This window comes from Sminthopsis crassicaudata, chromosome 2 (assembly GCF_048593235.1).
Source record: "Sminthopsis crassicaudata isolate SCR6 chromosome 2, ASM4859323v1, whole genome shotgun sequence".
In the NCBI taxonomy this organism is placed as follows: Eukaryota; Metazoa; Chordata; class Mammalia; order Dasyuromorphia; family Dasyuridae; genus Sminthopsis; species Sminthopsis crassicaudata.
The window spans coordinates 61,396,335-61,418,857 of record NC_133618.1 but is presented as its reverse complement, the minus strand read 5'-3'; the positions used below and the strand labels follow the sequence as shown (position 1 = coordinate 61,418,857).

The window sequence follows — 22,523 nt, the reverse complement described above, 5'->3', positions numbered from 1 at the left end:
TCATCACTCAAGACCAAGGAAATGGAGGAAATATAGTTGACGTGCATTAAAACAAAGACCACACAAGCTAGATATGCCTGTAGTTCTTTCCAGTCTTTTACCAATCTGTGGAAAAGACTGCAAACTCAAGAATTCCCAAGAAATCCCATTCGGGTATATAAATTCCCTATTAGTCAGTCCCAGCAGTTGTGAACAAATATTCTCCAATGTGATCCCATTCCCAGTTTTCAGTCGAGTCAATAGTTGTCAGTTGAGAGAACAGCTGTCTTTGGTCCCTTCTCAAGGGAATCCAACAGGAATCTGAATTCAAACACTGAGCCCTTTTTCAGATCAACATCCAATAAGATGCCCCTAGCCTCTCGGGCCTTAAAACCTGTCTCATAAGTCTTCTCCTAACCAAAAAAAATAGAAGGAAAAGAGCCTCAGGAGCCAAAGCTAGCTCTCTCTGCATCTCAGAGACCATCTTTCTTCATCTCCTAAGGTCCATTTCCATGAAATTTCTGCCCCTTACCTTTTAGCTTCTTTTTTTATTAGCCAAAGTGTTATAGATAGAGCTGACCTTTGGAATACAAGGTTCATAGCTCTTCAGATGAGATAAAGATAAAACTCACGCTATAATTACATCAAGGTAAAATCAGCCATCCTGTAATTTCTATCTATTGCTTCTGATTCTATTCTCTGAAACCAAGTACAAGACAAATCCTTCTTTTGTGTAACAGCTCTTCAAATTTTTGTAGAAAAAGATCATTTTCCTCCCCCACCCCCTTAAATCTTCTCTCCTAGCTAAGTATCCCTGAAATATTTCCTTCAATTAATCCTTCTATGGAATCAGCTCTGGTGTCCTCACAATTCTACTCCCCTACTCCCATTTTGCTGTGGATCTAGCTGTCCTCCTGATATCAGGAATCTTTTTGCTGCTGTTCAATCATGTCCAATTCTTTGTGACCCTACTTGGGGCTTTCTTAGCAAAAATACTTGAGTAATGTGTCTTTACTTCTCCAGATCATTTCACAGATTAGGAAACTGAGGCAGAGTCAAGTAGTTTGCTCAGAATCACATAGCTAGTGAATGTCTGAGGTCAGATTTGAAATCAGGAAGATGAATCTTCTTAATTCCAGATCCAATACTCTATCCATTGTGAGCACCTTTGTGAGGCATCTAGAAGAGTATATATTTTTTCAGTATAGATCTACTTCAGACAAAATACATAAAGTTGTAACTTCCCTTATGCTGGACACTATGTCTCTAAACCTTAGGCTCATAGGGTTTTTTGGAGGGGTGAAGTGGGGTGTGGGTAGTATCATGCTGTTAACTCATATTGAACTTTTGCTAATCTAATTATTACATTTATTATTATTATGGCTGCTTCCTCCTCAGGAGACCTTGACTCCTGTCCAACAAAAGGCCCAGTGGTCAAATTCTTTCTCTCAGTTCCTTCACTGCTACCAAAAGTAAGGAAAAAGTGAGGGGGGCACAGCAGGATAAGGTAGAATCAATTAGGTTCATGTGTGACTCATACCACATGGAAAAGGGCTTTCTAATCTGTTTTTGCAGCCAGTCGGGGTGGACCCATTAATTCCACAAGGCAGATGATCACTGAAAGTTAAATGACATCGAATTCATTGCATGGATTTTCTAAACAATAGATTCACTGGCCTTCAAGGCCCAGTTCAGGTGCCATCATCTCCATGTCACCTTCTTCATTTTCCCATAGCTGGAAGACATCAAATGAGGTAGTATTTGTAAATGCACTTAGCATAATACCTGGCACATAATAGATACTTAATAAATGTCTTTTCACCCCTCTCCACCTCTAATATTCCTATAGTACTTTTTTTGACGCTCTTTTTTGCCCCATGGGCATAGGATCATAGCTTCACAGATGTAGAACTAAAAGAAAAGGCCTCAGATATTATCTAGGGCAGGTATTCTTAACCTACCATCCATGAACTTTTGCTTTTTAATATTCTAATAACTATTTCATTATAATTGGTTTCCTTTTCCATTCTGTGTTTTTTGCTTTATGAAATTAAAAATATTATTCTGTAAAAGGGACCATAGACTGGTGATTGTCAAGGAGGTCCATGACACAAAATCTAGTCTAAGCGCTTTAGTTAAATGACTTATCCAAAATCACATAGCTGGTATTTATCAGAGGTGAAATTCAAATAAGAGTCAGCTGGATCCAGAGTTCCACAATCTATCCTCTGGACCTTTCTATTCTCTTCTGCATGATACTTCTTCCTATCCCACCCAGACATCATATACCCCAATTGGATTATAAGCTCCTTAAAAGTAAGGACTGTGTCATTTTATTCTAATTTTGATAGCTCTGATTAACTGGAAGTTTTTCCTTCTATCAAGCTGAAATTCACCTCCCTGAGACTTTCACCCATTCTCCTAACTACAGTCTAGGGCCAAATAGAATAGGTCTATTTCCTCTCCAATATAATAATCCTTCAAGCCAATTTACAATATATTGGTTGAATATCTATTGTTTGCCCAGATCCATAATGGCCTCATTTTGTGGGGTGAAAGAATTTAGGCCCATCACTCCCAGGAATATATTTTCCCCAAGCCTTTGGTGTAAATGTGCCTTTTCATTAGTGGTATTCTGGCTATTTGTTTTATGACTCCAGACCCAATTTGCATATTCTAATTAAAAAGCTCTATTGATTCTACATCTTTAATAAGAACAATCAGTCAAGCTGACACATTTTCTGTTTCAAGAATAAGTATCCATATTTTATCTGTTCATCCTTTCCTAGAGGGATGGAGATGGAACTAGAAATATAAGTGGGGGTGGATTGGGGAAGGGGATGGGAAATGGGAAAGTGATTGGGTTCCTAAAAAGAATGTGAATATCTTCTGGCTGTGGGAATTGAGAGGAGAGAAAAAATCACTTTTATCTGTAGAGGATTAAATCAGGGAAAGCAGGTGGTATGTGAATTGGATTTTGAATGACGAAAAGTAATTTTCATAGGGATGTCATAGGATTTAGAGCTGGAAAAGATCAATCCCTTATCTTACAAAGGAGTAAACTGAGGCCCAGAAAAGATAAATAACTGGGCCAATGTCACAGCTAGTTAAGTAGCAGAGTTCAAAATTCAGGTTTTCTGATTCCATGTTGACTTCTTTTAATTCTACCAAGTTGGGAAGGGTAGAAAGGAGGGGAGATTTGCAGACATAGAGTGAATGAAGATTCACTAATAAGAAAACACAGGTGGTAACAATTTGCATGGAGATAGAAACAATCCGTTCCCCATCAATTTTAAGAGCCCTCAATTTTTTTTTTCCTTTAGATCACATCAAGTGTGAACAGAAAAAATGCCAGGTATGTTCTCAAAGGACCTGAAGCCGGCAAAGGCAAACTCTTTGGAGTCAATGAACAGACTGGAGATGTGTATGCTTTTGAGAGGCTGGATCGGGAGAAGAAATCGGAGTATTATCTCACTGCATACATTGTGGACAAAGATACCAACGAGAATCTGGAGCCGCCCTCCAACTTCACAATCAAAGTTCATGACGTGAATGATAACGCTCCTGAATTTGCACAGAGAGTTTTCAACGGCTCAGTGCCAGAAATGTCAGCTGTTGGTACGTGCCAGGGAGATAGCATTCAGCTGCCATTCCAACAAACATTGGGCATCCCTTGCCTTGCAAAGTCCCTGCCCTGCCAGGACTGGCCTGGACATCACCAGCCCAGATGGCCCTTCAGCTGTAGCTGTTGAGAGCACAGTGGAAATGGGTCCAAGGTTGGGATTTGTATCCCACTACCCCAGGCTCCAACAGCACGTCTTCACACACAGGAAGACTTTCTGTCTCACACTCCCTGATTGAGTCCTGCCCTGGAACAGACTAAACTCTAACTCGAACCATAAATTAAACCCTAATCCTGGCCACAGACCAAGTCCCTAACTGCGTCCTAATCCTAACACGGCCACAAACCCCTAACTGTAGCCACAGACTGGGTGCTAACTCTGGCCAAAGACTGGGAAATAATCCTCCATAGTTTCCCCAGGAAGTCTGGAGAGGCTAGGGATTATCTCCAAATCAAATGAGAACATGTGCCTGTGACCACTAGGAGGCACAACAGGCTTAGGCTTATAACCCAACCAAGTGGATGTAGAAGCCCCAAGAACCTTGTAATCATGTCCTTGAAATTAGAGTCAAGAAAAATGATTGGTTTGTGCTGATGGCCACAGTCAGAGAGAGAAAACTAACAATGGGCTATAGTGTGAGATCTGTCCTATGCCAGGAAAGGTCATTCTCTCCTAAGTGGCTCTCAGAACTGTCCTGTGCCCTCATACCATTTACAAAGGAATATAAGAAAATGCAAGGTGAAAACAACCACATGTGCTTCTGAGAAATAAGATTGGATGAGTCAGATGCAGTCTATGATAGAATAAATAGAGACAACTGGGAATGCCTCTTTATAAAATAACATGAGGAATAGTGAGGAGGATGTTTTCCCACAACTCCTGTCGTCTGCTTTTTCTTCTAGATACCAGACACCTCAGTAAGCACACATAAAATTTTAAATAGCCTTTTTATCTTGACATTTGTCCTTTTAATTTTCATCTCCCATGAGTTTGAGGACCCAGGTCTAAATCTGTCAGAACCATGACCAATATGGTCACAATGCTGCTCCATCTGTAAAGTAAAAAATTGCGTCATCTCTCTCCTCCTCCTCTCAAGAGTTTCTAATAAGGGGAAATCATGGCCTCTCGTCCTGAGTTAGCTTTAGTTAATCTAATTAGCTTTCCTTCTCTCCCCTACCCATCCCTTAGAGAAATACAACTCCTTGGGTCTTGGGTAATTTATTTTTATTTATATTTTATTTTATTTTTATTTTTATTTTTTTTTTGCTGAGGCAATTGAGATTAAGTGACTTGCCCAGAATCACACAGCTAGGAAGTATTAAGTGTCTGAGATCAGATTTGAACTCAGGTCCTCTTAACTTTAGGGCTGGTGCTGTATGCACTGCACCACCTAGCTGCCCAGGTCTTGAGTGATTTAGAGTCCCTTACAGGTGCCTCCCCAAAGTCTTCTGAGAAAGGTTGCAATCCCATAGTAAATATATAAAATACTTAGCAAGCCTTAAGCACAATAGGAACAGGAGCTACAATTATTGCTATTGTAATAATTATCAGCACAAGGCTCTAACTAAGGTTCTTCTAATTTATTGTTTGATTTTCCCTGTAGGAACTTCAGTCACCAGAGTCACAGCAGTGGATGCAGATGACCCCACTGTGTTGGGCCATGCGTCGGTTTCCTACAATATAATTCGTGGCAGAGAATATTTCACCATCGATGGTTCTGGTTTGTATGACTATTAACTGCCCTCCCTCCCGTTATTGTCATGTCTAAGATGATGCATGTGTTCCCAGTTAAAAATTCCAGGTGACCAGAAAGTAGTTGTATTTTTGTGGTTTGGGATTTTGTTTTTCAAACAGGCAATAGATTATTCATTCAACAGCAAATATTCAAAAGAATATATTATATATTCAAAAAAGAATATAATTAAGTGCCTACTATATACCAGTCACAGTAATAGGAGTTAGGGAGAAAAGAAAATAAACAGTCCCCTGCCCTCAAACAGCTTCTACATGGTTCCTCTTCAAAGAAGTTTCCTTGGGAGATAACATTCGAATTCTACCAATACTGCCACTACCCAGAATTCTACTCTGGGAATGACCTTCAGAGCCTTCAGAAAGGCTCATCACCCAAGGACTAAATAAGCCAAGCTCTAAGGCATGGAGGTGCTGGAATCTATGGCAGCAGAGGAAGGGTCCACAGTTCCAGAACATTAGAACCAGAATGGTTCTTAGAAATTTTTACATGAGGTCCCAATATGAACAAAATCACAGACCCACAGAATATGGAGGTTCAGATAGCAGATATTGCTCTTAGTGACTTGTGTGCAACCAAGGTGGGAAGAATATCCCTTAAGCCAAGACTGTGAAAGCAGCTTTCATACCCATGTTACAAGCCAAAATCACTCCAAAGAATTATCTGCATTTGTTTGAAGCAGTGACAGCATTGTGGAGCTTCTCCTGGGGAATGATTTTCAAGTCATGTTCACGTAGCTGAGTTAGTTTGGTCTGTTAAACAATCCATTCCCATTACTGAAGTCACCTATGTTGCCTTTACAGAAAGATTATTACAGTAATGCTGTTTTTTGTCCTTCTTTTGTATTCCTCATACTTGATATACAGTAGACATTTAATACATATTTATTGGCTAACTGATTGATATTCTTCCAAATATCATAGAATGTTAGAACTACAGATGACCTTAAAAGGTGGATTAAAGCAAGAAACATGGAATACAAGAGCTAAAAGTGACCCAGCTTCTTAAACTGTGGTTCACAACCCCATATGTGGGTCTCACAATTGAATGTGAGAGTTGCAAAATTATGATTTGTTATCAATAAATGGTTAGCTTGTATACCTACTTTGTATGCATATATACCCATGGTCACATCTTGAGCAAAAAAGGATCATGCATTGAAAAAATTTAAGAAGCCCTGGATATGGAATGGAATAACTTGAAGCATAGAAAGTTACTATAGGAAGAGACTTTGAGACATACAATGTCATAAATTAAAGGGCCTTCAGAGACTTTAGAGATTTTTATATTTCTTTTACTTTATAGAGGAAGGAAGGAAGGCCTACAGCAGGGAATGTTTGCGCAACGTGGCACAACAAGGCAAAGAGAACTTGGAAAATACTGGCTAGTTTGGGAAAGTTCATGGGAAAGTCATGTAAAGTCGATCCACAAGCACTTAGTAAACTTTTGTTACCGACTAATCATTTTACTAAATTGGGAATGTATGTACAAATATAAGGAAAGACAGTTCCTGCCTTCAAAAGCTTATATTCTAATAGGAAAAGAAAATATATATAAAAAATAAAAATATATAAAAAGAAGCTGCACAGGATGGGGGAGAAGGAGAGAAAGGTAATGTAGGTAGTGGGGCAGGAAAGATTTAACCAATGTTCTAAAAACATATTTTGCTATTAAAAGGAATGGAGGTCACAATTCAACTCCTTTCCCTATCTCCCTCTTCCTTACCACATCTAGGTACCATCTTCACAGCTGTGAATAACCTGGATCGAGAAAAGCAGTCAAAGTATGAGATAGTGGTAGAAGCCAAGGATGGACCGGGGCTCCATGGGGAGTCCAGCACAGCCACAGTGGTCATCACTCTGAGTGACATCAATGACAACTTCCCAATCTTCACTGAAAGTGAGTTGATATTTGGAGAAACAAGAAAGGATAAGGATTAGAAGGAAGAGGATGGAAAGAAGGTGGGCTACATAGTGTGTGTTTTACTCAAATAGGATACCCTAAATTGAACTTTATTTAGCTAAGGCTGAGGAAGTTTTATCCAGTCTGTTTTTTAGTTCTCGGAAACCATCTACATTCTGTATCCTAATAAGTTCCTATCTCACTCTAAGGCTATGTTGTTTCCTGCCACAGAGGGAAAATGAGCTGCTTTGTCTATTTCCCAAACTCCCATCCAAGACTCCACTTCTCTTCTAGAGGACTTGATCCTTACCCCCGTCCTTGACAGAACTCTAGCCTTGGACCAGCTAGGATCTGTGGATAGAGTTCTGGGCTTGGAGCCAGGAAGACCTCAGTCAAAATCCAGCCTCAGAAACTTCCTGGCTGTGTAACCCTAGGCACTTCATTTGGTTCAGCCTAGTCCAAATCCTAATCCAATATACCCAAATCCAACCCTAACCCTAGTCACAGACTAAGTTATCATATACTACTGCCCCAATACTCTCTTAAATGAATGCTTTTTGGTCCCATGGGAACCTAAACAAGAGAATGTGGGTAGATTAGTGCAACCAGGAACTGTTTGATTTCTGATTTTGTATTCCCAATCCCTAGAACACAGTAGATGCTTAATAAAACTGTTTGATGATTGATGACCTATCAACCAAGCAACAGGACCTGCTATGTGTTAGGAACTATGATAAACTCTAGGTATACAAAGACAAAAATAGAATAATGTCAGCCTTCAAGGAGTTTATTTTCTTAGAAGACCTGAGGAATACCAAAGATGATACAGTGGACTACTTAGAATACTGGTACCATCATCTATACAGTTCTTATTAGTAAAGAAAGCAAACTAAGACAAGAGAGATGCATAAATTTTGCCCAGAACTTTATGGTGCAAGAAAACAGTGCTGGGGACCTGTAAACAGGGATTATTTGTACCATTAAAGCTATGTGACTTTGTTGTCTGGGACATAATTCATTCAGATTCCCTGCAAAGTAATGATCTATCTAATTAATGTAAATTAAGAGGCACAGCTCATTAACCAAACTCTCACTAATGTTTCTTTTGTGGAGCAGCAAATTATAAATTTGTGGTTCCTGAAGATATCCGAGTTGGAAGCTCCCTGGGATCCCTGACAGTCGAAGACCCTGATGAGCCCCAGAACCGGATGACCAAGTACAGCATTGTCCAGGGAGAATACAGAGACACCTTTGTCATTGAGCTCGATGCTTCTAGGAACCAAGGCATCATCAAGCCCATGAAGGTACCTGGCATATATAGAAGTGAAGCAGAAAGGGCATATAGACCCCTGCCTCAGTTTCCTCTTTGTAAAATGAGGAAATAACAATAGAGTCTACCTCCCAGGTTGTTGTGAGAATAAACTCAGATCATATTTGTAAAGTGCTTTGCAAACTTTAAAGCATAATGTAAATTCTAGCTATTGTTATTAGAGGGATAACATCCCTTCCAAATCTGAAAATCTATTTTTTCTGATAGATTTAGAAATGCTTCCATAGTAACCCCATCAACTTCAGCAACCAAGACTAAAGTACTGAGTTAGAGTACAACAAGGAATTAATTTGTTTTCTTTGGTAATTCTGACCCTAAATCTCATAAGCCTACCCACTCTGCTGGAGGTATATCAATCCACCAGTCATCAATCAACACCCAATGTTGTGGGCCATGATAGGGAATTTTAAGGCCTATTCCAAGGCCTCAGGAAGTACAGAAACTAGTTGAGAAGACAGGATAAACACACGTGCCAAGAACATTCTTCATTCCACTTCTAAGTGTGGATAGATCCTTCGGACATGCTGCCTAACAATAAAAAACAATGAATGGAAAATGCCTATGAGGGTCCCTTTTCTGGGAGAGCAATGTCTGAGCTTGGATGATCTAGGAAAGTTTCCTGCACAAGGTAGAATATGGCCCAAATCTTGAGGGATGGGTCAGATGTATGGAGCATAAGTAATTATGACAAAACAGTGGGAGGAAGAGGCTCTTGCTGTCTTATATATGCAGTTGTGACTGTATTGATTTAATTTTGAGGTCTCTATCTCCATGGATCAATGAGAATTGAAATCCATTTGAGTGACTTTCACATGCACACTATTAATACCTCAATCCCCCATGACTCAAATTGGATTTTTTTTCCTCACAGAGGAGGGCAGAGCAGAGATTATTACCATTTCCATTTTACACATGAAAAGACAGATCCAAAAAAAGAGGCAACTTTCCCCTGGCTACAATCCAGATCTCCCAGCTCTGAGTTCATGGCTATTTCCAAGTGTTCCCTTCTCTTTTCTAGCCCCTGGATTATGAGAACATCAAAGAATATAGCTTCACCATCGAGGCAACAGACCCAACAATTAACCTTCGCTACCTGAAACACGCTCCCACAAAGAACCTGGCTGTTGTTCATATCAATGTCACTGATGTAGATGAGCCACCAGTCTTCTCCCAACGTTTCTATCACTTCCAACTGATGGAAAATCAAAAGAAACCCTTAATTGGCTCAGTGTTAGCCAGGGACCCTGATGCAGCTCAACGGAACATTGAGTAAGATGTAACTGGTTTCTGTGGGTTTGGGGGAATATTGAAATCTGGTCCCTTGCATGATCCTTTCCAATAGTCTCACAGGATGTTGGAGATGGAAGAAATGGTTGTTCAGTGAATAGATCCGCCAAACATATCTTAAGAAGTGATTTGATGTGCTCAGACACTGTGCTAGGTGCTTGAAAATACAAAGACTTAAAGTAAGACAGCTCCTGCCCTACAGTAGCTTACCTTCTGCCAAAGAGTTAAAATTACAGTAGCTTGCCTCCTACCAGAGAGTTAAAATATGTTCACAGATTATATTATAGATGAGAATAAATGCAAAATATAGTTAAAATAAATACATAGAGATAGGAAGAGACTGAGGAGGGGCACTAAGAAGTATAGGAGGTGAATCTTGTGCTAAGTCCTAAAGAATTCAAGGGATTCCAAGAAATGGAAGTAAGGAAGGAGAATATTTCTGGGCATTGGATACAGCCTGAGCAAAGGCAGGAAGACAGGAAATGAAACGTTTTCCAAGAAGCAGCAAAGGAGATCAGTTTGGCTAGAATATAAAACATGTGAGGGGCAATAATGCGTAAGCCTAGAGAGTCTAGAAGTCAGAGGGTGAAAGACTTAAAATGCCAAACATAAACATGAAACATGAAATGTTAGAACTGAGAGGGCCCTAGAAGCTACCTGGTCCAACCATCTCAGTTATAGATGAGGAAACTGAGACCACAGAAGTCATCAATGGAAGAGCTGAGAATCAAACCTAGAATTGACTCCAAGTCTAATGCTCTCTAATTTGATCCATTTTCTCTTTCTTTCCCACCTTATAACTTCCTTACCTTTAACTGCCAGACATCTCAGGCTCCCTCCTCATTTCCCAGGACCCCCTCACTATTTGCCCCACACAATGGACAGGCCCCATGCCATCATCTTTATCCCAAGCCTTCAGGAATCAAATAATAATGATAACTCATATCCAGGGGTGTGATGGATCCAGATAATAAGGAGATTGTCAGATTTTCAGTGGGAGCACTTAACACTTCAGAAATCAGAAAACTCTACAAATCAGGACTTGGTGTATTATTTTGTTGATTGCCTAGACTTAAGAAACTGTTAGTGCAGAATAAACATCAAAGTGTGTCGTTCATACTTATGTTTTTCAAGGAACATTTGTTAAACGTGTACCAGATTGCTCCTGCTCACATTTCTATAGTACCTGAAGGTTAGGTGGTAAATAGCTATGCGACCCTGGGCAAATCACTTAACTGTGTTTGCCTCTGTTCCCTCATCTATAAAATGAGCTGGAGAAGGAAATGGTGATCCACTCTAGTATCTCTATTAAAGAAATCCCAAATGAGGTAAGAAAGAATAACATAAAACTGAACAACAAAAGTTTACAAAGTGTTTTCCTCAGAACTACTTTGTGAATTGCATAGCATAAATATTATTAATTCCCATTTTGTAGAGAGTAAACTGAGGCTAAAACAACTTATCTTTCTGGAAGTAATTTTGCCCATGGTTAATCAACTAGAAAGTGACCTAATGAGAAAAGAGAACTGAATCTCAAAATGAAGGAAAGGCATGCCCATGGTCACAGAGTTAGTCCATAACACATTTTGTGACCCACAAACCTGGGCTCTTTCTAATATACTATTCCTCCCCCCATAACCAGAATATAGTCCCCACACAAAAGAGCAAAATCTCAAATGTCATTAATATCCAATGATAACCTGACTTATCTCTGCTTAATTAGTAGCTATGTGTTCTTACAAAAAGTCACTTATTTAAACTCAGTTTCCTCATATATAGATATATAGAGTATTAGAAAAATATGCTAGGAGATAATTCTTCTCCCATAATATAGGTACTCCATCCGGAAATCCAGCGATAAAGAACAATTTTTCAGAATGTCCAAGCAGGGTTACATTTCCAATGTTAAGGAATTAGACCGTGAAATCTACCCTTGGTATAACTTGACTGTGGAGGCCAAAGAGATGGATCCTCGTGGTAAGATGCTAAAATGGGTGTCCCTTCTGGGGATCCCTCTTTCTTCTCTGTTACCTCTTTCTGATTAAAAACTGGGAGGGGAGACTTAATACTCACATTTCTTTTTGTTGAGGAAAGGAGAAAAGTCAACCAAAGATTGTGAAGATGGCAACCAACAAGCGCTGCTTCTTTGCTCATTGTTGTGTAGTAATGATGTTGGACTTGTCAGAAAATCTGGGTTCAAGTCCCAGATGGACAAGAAATTGTATTTCTCAAGGTTTAATTTCAGATAAGAAGTGACAGATAAGGCAACTAAGACTTCATAAGAAGAGTTAACTTGTTAAATGCCACAAAGTTGGTTACTGACAGAGCTAGGGCTAGAAATCAAGACTCCTGGTTTCCCAATCCAAGATTCTCTCTACCACTCGAGCCCATTTGGCCATGGTGACAGATGAAAGGATAAGTTATGAGTCCTTGCATCAATGAATCTCAGATCTTTGGGGCACCAGCTATCCTCACAAAGCTGGGAGCCCTATCATGATGATACCCCTGTGGAATGTTAGTCCCTAAGGCTGACTCCCTTAAGTCAATAGTCATAAGTACCAAAGAAGGTATGATTTAAGGATAATATCATCATTTCCTTTCCCAGGGAACTACCCCACTGGCCAAGAATCCATTGTTCAAGTTTATGTGGAGATCCTAGATGAGAACGACAATGCCCCAGAGATTGCACAACCTAATGATGCCAGAGTGTGTGAAAATGCTGCCCCTAGAACAGTGAGTACCCTGGAGAGTTCCCAGCCATTATCATCCTAGGGGAGCCACAGGCTTGGGGGAGGAATATGCTTACACTCAAGTGGGAAGTAGAATCACATCACACAAGATGTAAATTAAAAGGAACATTTCTTCTAATTCCTTCAGTCAGCAGATAAGCACACTGATGCCCAGAAGAGGTCAAATCTTGCCCCGATAACACAGCTGGTTAGCAGCAAAGCAAGGATCAGCACTCAAGTCTCCCAATTTCAATTCATGATTATAGGATTCCAATTTTTTTGTACCCCTGCTGAAATAATTAGCTTGTTTTTGGCCTAGGGCACATCATAATGCCCCCTTGGGTCCACATAGTTCCTTTATCTTCCATTTTTAGGCAATTATTTTAGAAGAAAGTTATGAGGTCAATCACAATCATTTTGAGTCCCTATTTAAGAAAATTCCTAATGTTTCGGGAAAAGTTTTATTTTTTTTTAATCTATCTCCAGCAAACCCCTGGCATTTTTTGTGGTTGAGGCAAGCTTCAGATTACCAGAAACATTTGAATAATATAACATGAGATCATATTATAGAATTTTATTATAAGATTATTATATTATAGGATATATATATAATAGGATTATATTATATTATAGAATTACATTACAAGATTATTATATTGTAGTATAGCATTGGATTATATTATAGGATATTATAGGATTATATTATGTTATATCATGTTACATTATATTATGTTATAGTACAATACAGTATAGTACAAAGATCTCCACTAGAAGGAAGTGTTGGGAAAAGATCAGACCTTTTATTGAGATTTCTCTCAGCCTGAGTTTTCTGCTTCATGATTTATCTCCTTTGTATCTCCCTTCTCTGACACAGCTAGCTTTGCTCTTCAAGTCTATGCCAGGATGCCATTCTTGCTCCAGCCTGTCAATCCCAATCACCCCAACTTTACATACAAAATGAGACATACTAGATGTCTCTGAAGTTCTTTCCAAGTCTGGTATTCTCTGTTCCAAGATCCTTTCCAGATCTGACATTTATGTTCCAACTTTAACATTCTATCTTCTGTGTTCTAACATTCTAAGCTCTGAATTCTAGGTTCTAAGCTCCTTTCCAAAATATGGTCTCTGGAAGGGAGACCATACCTAGAAAAACTGAGCCACTTATCCTGACACTCTCTGGGAACTTCATTTTCACCTTGACACTGATCCTAGTGCAACTACCCTCTCTCCCCTTTTCCTCATTTTCACTACACACACACACACACACACACACACACACACACACACACACACACACACAATTTCTCCTTTCTGTGAGAAGTACAGTCAGATCAACATGGCCATTTCCTCTGGTCTTTTGTGAATTCTGAAATAACTCCCTTTCTTAGACAAAATTCTCCTTTATGTTGTTGTCTCCCCTCCGCCCATCAAAATATAAGCCCCTCAAAGGCAATAATTATCTCACTTTTGTATTTGTATCCCTATCCCTTAGCATAGTATCTGGCACACATAATGCTTTTCTTTCATTTAAGAATGAGTTGAGTGGAATGTTTTAAGATGTCTCTCGCTCTGACATCCCATGAATTAAAGTGAATGGACAGCAGACAGCCCCCATATCTACATATCCAAGACACATGGCACTCTTGGCTGATAACAAATCCGACGGTTCAGAAGAATAAATAGCTCCCATTTGTTTTCACCCTTTGTTTGCTTTGGTGACTTATTTATTTTCAGGTACCAGTAAGATAGCCACCAGGCTCAGGCAAAAAAAATGGCATTTATTAAAAAGCTAAGAAATCTGAAAAAACCCCAGAGGCAACATTACCATTCTCTCTCCACTATAAATTGCTCAACCTAGCAGACAGAATGATTGGGGTAACTAGTTTCTTCTCAAAGTTCCTCTCAAGGCATAGAAACCCACAAGCCTTTAAAGGTAATAGTTAAAGAGATTTAATTAGCAATTTCCTTCTCCCTTCTGAACTTGCCCACACTGACCCACAAAATGCCTGGTCTGGCTAAATGACCTAATCTTTAAATGCAAATTTATTTATGTGCAAGGGGATGAGTAAAGTGGAAGATCTATAAATATAGGATTTTTCTGGGTGAAGATTCCCTCAATGTTTTGAACTCAATTCAACAACAGCAACAATTCCTAAAATTTGCCTGGGGATTGTACTTGGTCCTACATATAGGAGTTCCCAGAGAGATGCATGGTACCATACACATGTGGCCATTTGAACTGTGGCCATAGATGCTTCATTTTCCATTACTGAGAAATCATATTTATGTACCCACTTCACTACTCTGTTATATGCAGGACTAACTCATCATTTCCTTCTTTTCAATCACCACAGTTGGTCACAAGGATCTTGGCTACAGACAAGGATATAACTCCACGGGATGTAAAGTTTAAATACTCCCTGAGTAGAGAGGACAGCAATTTCACCCTGACAGAAAATCGAGGTATTGTATCTCTATGAAAATTCTTATTGTATAATGCTTATAATAATGTTACAATTCTATACACCGAAAAATTTATGAAGCATTTCCCATTCTTTCAAACAATTCCATCAGCTCCCTCTTTCTGGCTTATCGGTAGGACCATGTCACCCTCCTATTTAATATATTCCAGTGGCTCCCTATTATCTCTAAAACTAAATATAAAATGCTGTCCTTTAAAAACTTTTCTATAACCTGCCCTCTTCCTACCTTTCCCATCTTCTTACTCCTTACTCATCTCCATGTGGTGACGTGACTCTGACCCCCTTGGTGGTCCTTGCATAAGACATCCCATCTCCCAATTCTGGGCATTTTCACTTTCCATCCCTCATGCCTGGAATTTTCTCCCTCCTCATCTCCATCCAAGCCCCTAGCTTGCAGTCCTAACTAGAGTCCTCCCTTTTATAAGAAACTACCTCTGATCCTCCTTAATGCTAATATATTCTTTTTTTGGTTTTCTCTAATTTATCCTTTCTATAGCCCATTCACACAGAGTTGTTTGCATATGGTCTTCTCCTTTAAACTGGGAGCTTCTTACCAATCAGGGACTATCTTTTGCCTCTTTTTGTATCCTCATCACTTAGCAAAGTGCCTGACATATAGTAGGTATTTAAATGTATGTCAACTTGCCTGGTACTACAAATATTATTGTTCCCATTTTAGAGAGAAGGAAAATATAGCAGAGAAAGTGAAGTTATTTGCACAATATCATACAATTAAAAATAGTTAGAATTTGAATCTAAGTCTCTAGTTCCAAGTCTAAAGATATATGCAGGCTACCATACTCTCTCTCACACAAACTAGTTTTCCAACTCAATTTAAAAAGAGAAAGTACAGTCAAGATTATCAAGCCAAGCTTTTTTGTAACCTTAGGACTTATAACTGGAAGAAATTTTAGCAATAATAATATCTCAGATTTATAAAATGTTTTAAGGATTTCAAAGTGCTTTATATATGTTATCTCATGTAACCTTCATGATGACCCTGTAGCATAGTGCTATCATTATGTCTGTTTTACAGATGAGAAAACTAAGTTTGGGAGAGATTAAGTGACTTAAGGGTCACATAGCTACTGTAAGATTTGAAGCAGGATTTGAACTCAGATCTATGAGAACATTAGAAATCATTTAGACATTTGCAAATGTAAAACATATGGTTAGGAAACTAATGTAATGATCCATGTATAATTTTAGAGGCTGAAAACTCAACAAAGTATAACTGAAAGAATGCTGGATCTGAAATAGAAAGATTTGGGTTTGAGAAGAGAAAAGAAAAATAGAAAAGTGAAAAGAAGGGAGAAAGAAAGGGAAGGAAAGGGAGAGGAAGGGAGAAGGGAAGAAGAAAAGGAAATAGAAGGAGAAAAAGAAGGGAAGCATTTATTAAGAACCTACTATGCCAGCCAGGCCCTGTGCTAATCACTTTACAATATTCTCTCAATTGAATCCCAGTTCTACCATTTACTCCCTACATAACTTTGGCCTCTCTGGGCCTCAGTCTCCTATGTAAAATAAGAGACTGAACAAGATAATCCTAAACTTCTTTTGGAAACCTGTAGATCATGTGATGGACCCATAACAATTTTGTGCCAGACTCCCAGCTTATTAAGCAGGTGTGTTGGATTCGGTGACCTTACCCAGATATACTTTATCTTTCAGACAATTCAGCCAACATCACGGTGAAATACGGTCAATTTGATCGTGAGAGAGCCAAGGTTCACTACCTTCCTGTGGTCATTTCTGACAATGGGAAACCCAGCCTTACGGGTACCACGACCCTTGTCATCACAGTCTGCAAATGCAATGACCATGGGGAGCCTACATTCTGTGAAGAGCCAGCCAAACAGGTCGGAGTGAGCATCCAGGCCCTTGTAGCCATCTTTCTGTGCATCCTCACCATTGTTGGTAAGTGTGAGAGTCTTGTCCTTTGTAAAGTAGTGTCTTATGTGGAGTAGAGAGTAGAGAGGGTGGGGGTTTTGAGTGACCAAGAAGTATATGACATGATTTTTCAAGTCTTGGAGAGGGAATCAAGATATCCACATTCCTGATCTGGCTTTACCACTAACTTCCCTTGTAACCTTTCATAATTTACTTCTTCTCCCTGAGCCTCAATTCTCTCATCTTTAAAATAAGACAGTTAAATCAGATGATCACATCTAACATTCTTCATTCTCTGTAGTGTAACTTTATGCCCATTTTAGAAGAGCAAAATAAGGGTCAGGGACATGAAGGAATTGGCCCAAAGTCATGGAGTTTGTAAGTGGCAGAGGAACGATTGAAGCCTAACTTCCAGTCAGTGCAAGTAATAAAATTCAAAATGGTAGCTCTGAGTATTTTTGCTGACTGTTCCTTATGCCTAGAACACCTTCCTTTCCCACCTCTGCCTCCTAGATTCCTTCAAGTCCCAGCTAAAATCCCTCCTGCCACAGAAAGCCCTTCCCAATCCTCTTAAATCTAATATCTTTCCTTTACTGATTATTTCCTATTTATCCTGTATATATTTACATGTTGCCTCTCCCATTAGACTATGACCTCCTTGAGGAGAAGCTCTGTCTTTTACCTTTCTTTCTATTCCATTTGACAGTATTGATGGTTTTAGTGACAAGAATTTATTTTTCTGGGTTTTGAGCAGCTAAGGGAGTAGCTATCAGGTTGCATCTCCACAAGGGTTGGTTTTAATGCCATAGGAAGATGGCAGAGGGAAGTGGGTTGTTGGGATATTCCCACTCTTCAGTCCAGGGTACAGGATTGTCTCCGTTGAGGTCTGAGAGGGAATGTTGGTTAGCATAATAGTGATCTAACTAATCCTTAGCTCTATCTTCAAGGGTACGGACAAGGCAATACAACTGAGCCAAATGCCATCCAACTGAGCTAATAGAAAGAACATCAAGTTGGGATATAGTACAAAATGTAGGCTCTTAGTTCTAGGTTCCAGTCTGCCACTGACTTGTTGTGAGACTCCCAACAAGTCATTTCTCTGGACTTCAGTTTCCTCATCTGTAAAATGAGGAGATTGACCTAGATTGTCTCCAATTATATAACTTTGTAAACCTTGAAGTACTATATAAAACCTAGTTATTATTATTATTGTTATTATTATTATTGTTGTTGTTATTATTATTATTATAGTTGGCAAGAATTTTAAAACACAGAACCCAGGATATTAGAAATAGGATGATTCAAAACAGAGCTCACAGAATATTGAAACATTCTTTGTTCCCACAATCTAAAGACCCTTCCATTTCTAATACTGTATGATTTTTGACACAATTGACTGATGTAGTTATTAATGTATATTACCATTAGATTGGAAGCTCTTGAGGGAAGAAACTGTCTTTTGCCTCTTTTATATTCCTAGTGTTTAGCACAATGATTGGCATAGCATAGGTACTTTTAAAGTATTGATTGATTGAGTAGTCAGGAAGAGTTGACATAAATATGTTTTACTTACAGTGATCACGGTGCTAATTGTCCTCCGCCGGCGATTGAGGAAACAGGACAGAGCCCAAGGCAAGAATGTAGCAGAGATTCATGAGCAGCTGGTCACCTATGATGAAGAAGGTGGTGGGGAGATGGATACTAACAGCTATGATGTATCTGTGCTCAACTCAGCCTGCAAGGGCAGTGGGAAGGCTCCAGGAGGGAAGCCACCCAGGCCTGCCCTAGATACACGGCCCTCCCTCTATGCTCAGATCCAGAAACCTTCAAGACCCGCTCAGCCCCAGGCTGTAACTGGGGAGATGGCCGTTATGATCGAGGTGAAGAAGGAGGAAGCGGATCATGATGGTGGTGGGCCCCCCTACGACACACTCCACATCTACGGCTATGAAGGAGCCGAGTCCATTGCCGAGTCCCTCAGCAGCCTCGTCACGGATTCCTCAGATTCAGATATTGACTATGACTTCTTGAATGAATGGGGCCCCAGGTTCAAAATGTTAGCGGAGCTTTATGGCACCGAACCTAACCAGGAGTTAGTCTATTAAAGTCACCCACTGACTTGGATCCTAGAAACCAGCCCCTTTGCAGGAAAAGATCCAAATCCCCAATGTCATCTGAAAGAAACTGTAAGAATGGACATAGCCACTTTTTAATTTCTTGCACATAAAAGATATTCAATAATGGCTTGTTGAATTCACTTGAATTTGGAAGATATAGAAAAACAACAGAGTGTAATCATATATCTCATCCCACATTTAGCCACACCTTCTGGAAAGGCAGTGGGATGTAAAGAGAAAAAATTCTGGATTTCGACCCAAGTTCAAATTTTGCCTCTGCTATTCATTACTTATAAATGTGAAAAAAAATCACTTTTGGGGCCTCCATTTCCTGTTTTGTACAATTAAGTAGATGGACTGCATGTTGTCCTTTGGTGCTCAAAGAGAACTAAAATGACATCGCTATGTTGGGATCAAGGTACATGGTGTCCAACTGTGGCTGATCAGACCGAGACAATCTCCAAGGTCTCTTCCCATTCTATAACCTGAGATTATGTGAAAAACATGGCCATTCTGACAATGAAGGCACTACCATCTACCTGATGGCAGAAACCATGTGAGAGAGCAAATTACCCTCTTCTACGTGATGTGTCACACCAGCTAAGCACAAGCTGACAGCTCAGGACCGCGGAGGGCTTTGGGAGAGAAGAAGTCTACGGGAAGCCCAGCCAGCTGCGTTTGCTCTGCTTCAAATGAGCACAAAATCCTGGTAGTCAGTCTCCATAGATCACCCTCACTCTCTCTGAACCCACAATATAAGGACTTTTTCACCACCGCACCCAGTTCCTTAAATCTGCTAAGTCACAGTGGCCGTCTTCAGGCTTTGGAGGCTAAAGTGGTTAAAATTCTCAGGAGCTTCCTTAATGAATAGCATATTCTTGATCAGTCGGGACTGGGCTCCATGCCCACAGAAATGTGAACTTGGCGACCTGAGGTCTCTGAATGTGATCTATTCAGAACTAGCTGGGCTATTATCTCCTTTCAGTGAAGGCCTAGAGAGACTTCACACACACACATACACACACACACATTCTTATCTCCTAGAAATAGAAATGCAGCCATAAATCAAGTATGTATTTATTTTTGTTCTCTTAGATCCTCCTCCAAACGCACACACACACACACACACACACACACTCAGAGTTGGAAGAGATCTCAGAGACCATATATTCCAACCTCATACCTGCTACTATACCCAAGAAAAGCAGTCAGATAGCCTTTGCTCAAAGACCCCCAAGGGAAGCAAAACTAGCTACCTCCCAAAGCAATCCATTTCACCTTTGGACAGATCCAAGTGTTAGGAAGTTGTTTATTTGTTTTTTATACAGACGTAAAATCTGACCCTGCAACTTCCACCTAATTATAATTCTATCTAATATCTCCTAATTCTGCCCTCTGAGTCCAAGCATACTAATTCTCATCCTTTATCATGGCAGCTCTTGAAAAACTTGTAAACAGCTAGCTTGTGTTATCCCTAAGGAATAATTTTAAGTTTTGGGTTTGTTTTTTTCCCTGAAGACTGACCACTTCCCAGTACCTTCACCCAATTCCTTTGAGGCATGGTCCCTAAGTACTTCACCAACCTGATCCCTCTCCCATGGATGTGTTCTAATTAGTCAAATTGGACACAAAATTCTGGTTGTGTTCAAAAACAGAGGGCAGTGGAACAGTTGCCTCCATTGTTTTGAATATTCTGCTTCTATTAATGTCACATTATTCTTATATAATGCAGCATTGAATCACACTAGCTGATGGGACTGTCACTTCACGCTGTTGACTTATATTCAACTTGGAGTTGACTAGACCCCATCAATATCCTCCCATTCCTACAACAAAGTCAGGCACTGCTCCAAGCATTATGCTACTAAATTCACGTATTGTATTGTAGCATTGAAGGGTTCGCTGAACTCCTCTTCCAAGCTTTGGAATCTAGATGAATTTTTCTTCACATATGAGATGATGGAGATTAGAAATGACTCATCACAAAAGAAGATCCAGGACCACTTTTTGTCTGTCTCCTAATATGCACCCTTCAATATTTAAAAAAATCTGTGATTTTGTTCTCATTGGTACTTCCTCCACCAATGCAGATTGCAACCACCTACTATTTAATGTATAATCTTTAAGAGTTGCTATAGCTGAAAAGTTCATTAACCTGCACCCAACCTGGTAAGGCACCTCTTTGAATTTAGTTAGTCTGGTCCTTGAATGACCTATGCTTCCTGCTTAATTTTAAGCAGGTATTCCACTAAGAAAGCTTTTATGAATTCTGGGTCACCTGTACCTGCACCTAACCTTGATCTGAACCTTTCATCCTCCCCACCACTATTTGTTTTCTCTTATGGAATGGACATGGGCCTAAAAGGGCCCCCTATCCCTTTTTATCTCAGGGATAAATGGATGTGAGGTATCAATTGCATCCTCTTCTGACTGGTATTCAAATTCAGTGCTCAAGTTCATGCCAGCCCACTGGGCCATTCCTCACATGTAGATCTAGTAAAGAAACAAATAAAAACTTTCCCAGATCTGACTCATGTCCCATCAGGAACCATCTGTAGTAATCCAAAATCAAACATTCTTTGGCAAATATGTATACATCCAAAAGTTCACCATCTATACAGTTAGAAGAAGTACACTAAAATCCTGGTAGTCTCCTTTCAAATCCATGCAGCAATGTCTTAAGCCTGTTTGGGGTGCCTTTACTCTGTGACAAAATGTAGATAATTCTATTTCCTTAACTCTTCATTAGTTGGGGGGTTTTCTACATAGAAGTATTTTACTAATAATACTGACAGGCAAATATATATATATAGCTCAAAATATTGGTTCATAATTAACTATATGTTAGTCAAGTTAACTTAATATTAATTCAGGTTATATTAGTTGGATAAAGTTTCATAAAACCTTTCTTTCCCCACCCCTTTTAGTAAAGTAATTGTTTTCTAGAGCTATTAACTGTAAATTGGCCAAATTGCTGCACCGAACGTACTGTATTTTTTATATTTTGAGTTTTTACTTAAATAAAAGAAAATCTCAAGATTGGTTTTTGGAAATTCTTTTCTACTGTTTGATCACTAAACTAAACAGTCTCACATTGTCAATCACATCTGACTGACGATAAAGTCAAACTTCCCTACTATGGAGATGGGAAGGTAGAAAATAAAGCCCCTGTGTCCCAGGCCTGGTTCTGACATACTTTTAGCTATATGGCCTTGAGGATCACATTTCCCTATCTGGGCCTCAGTTTTTTTTCATATGTAAAATGAGAGGACTGGACTAAATGTCTAAATGTCTAAAAAGCAAAATAACAAAGCTGAAAGGGCCCTTAGAAGGGAGAATGTCAGAGATGGAAGTCAACTCTAATTCTGAGATCAATTCCAGCTTTAACATCCTATGGTATAAAGTACCTTTTAGTTGTTGGAGTAGAAGAGAA

At 39.5% G+C, this 22,523-nt stretch overlaps 1 protein-coding gene across 5 annotated transcripts in view; it reads left to right on the top strand.

The window, feature by feature from the left end:
- The window catches only part of CDH5 (cadherin 5), a 51,326-nt gene extending 29,183 nt beyond the window's left edge, over nt 1–22,143 (top strand). For all 5 annotated transcript variants that reach the window (XM_074286555.1, XM_074286553.1, XM_074286557.1 and 2 more), the window contains 10 exons: nt 3,303–3,597; nt 5,206–5,322; nt 7,087–7,251; nt 8,371–8,558; nt 9,603–9,853; nt 11,706–11,848; nt 12,477–12,604; nt 14,955–15,063; nt 16,755–17,000; nt 18,549–22,143. In XM_074286555.1, coding sequence (XP_074142656.1) covers nt 3,303–3,597; nt 5,206–5,322; nt 7,087–7,251; nt 8,371–8,558; nt 9,603–9,853; nt 11,706–11,848; nt 12,477–12,604; nt 14,955–15,063; nt 16,755–17,000; nt 18,549–19,078 — 2,172 coding nt within the window. In that variant the 3' untranslated portion in view covers nt 19,079–22,143. The remainder of the gene's footprint in view (nt 1–3,302; nt 3,598–5,205; nt 5,323–7,086; nt 7,252–8,370; nt 8,559–9,602; nt 9,854–11,705; nt 11,849–12,476; nt 12,605–14,954; nt 15,064–16,754; nt 17,001–18,548) is intronic.
- Nucleotides 22,144–22,523: the final 380 nt, after the last annotated feature.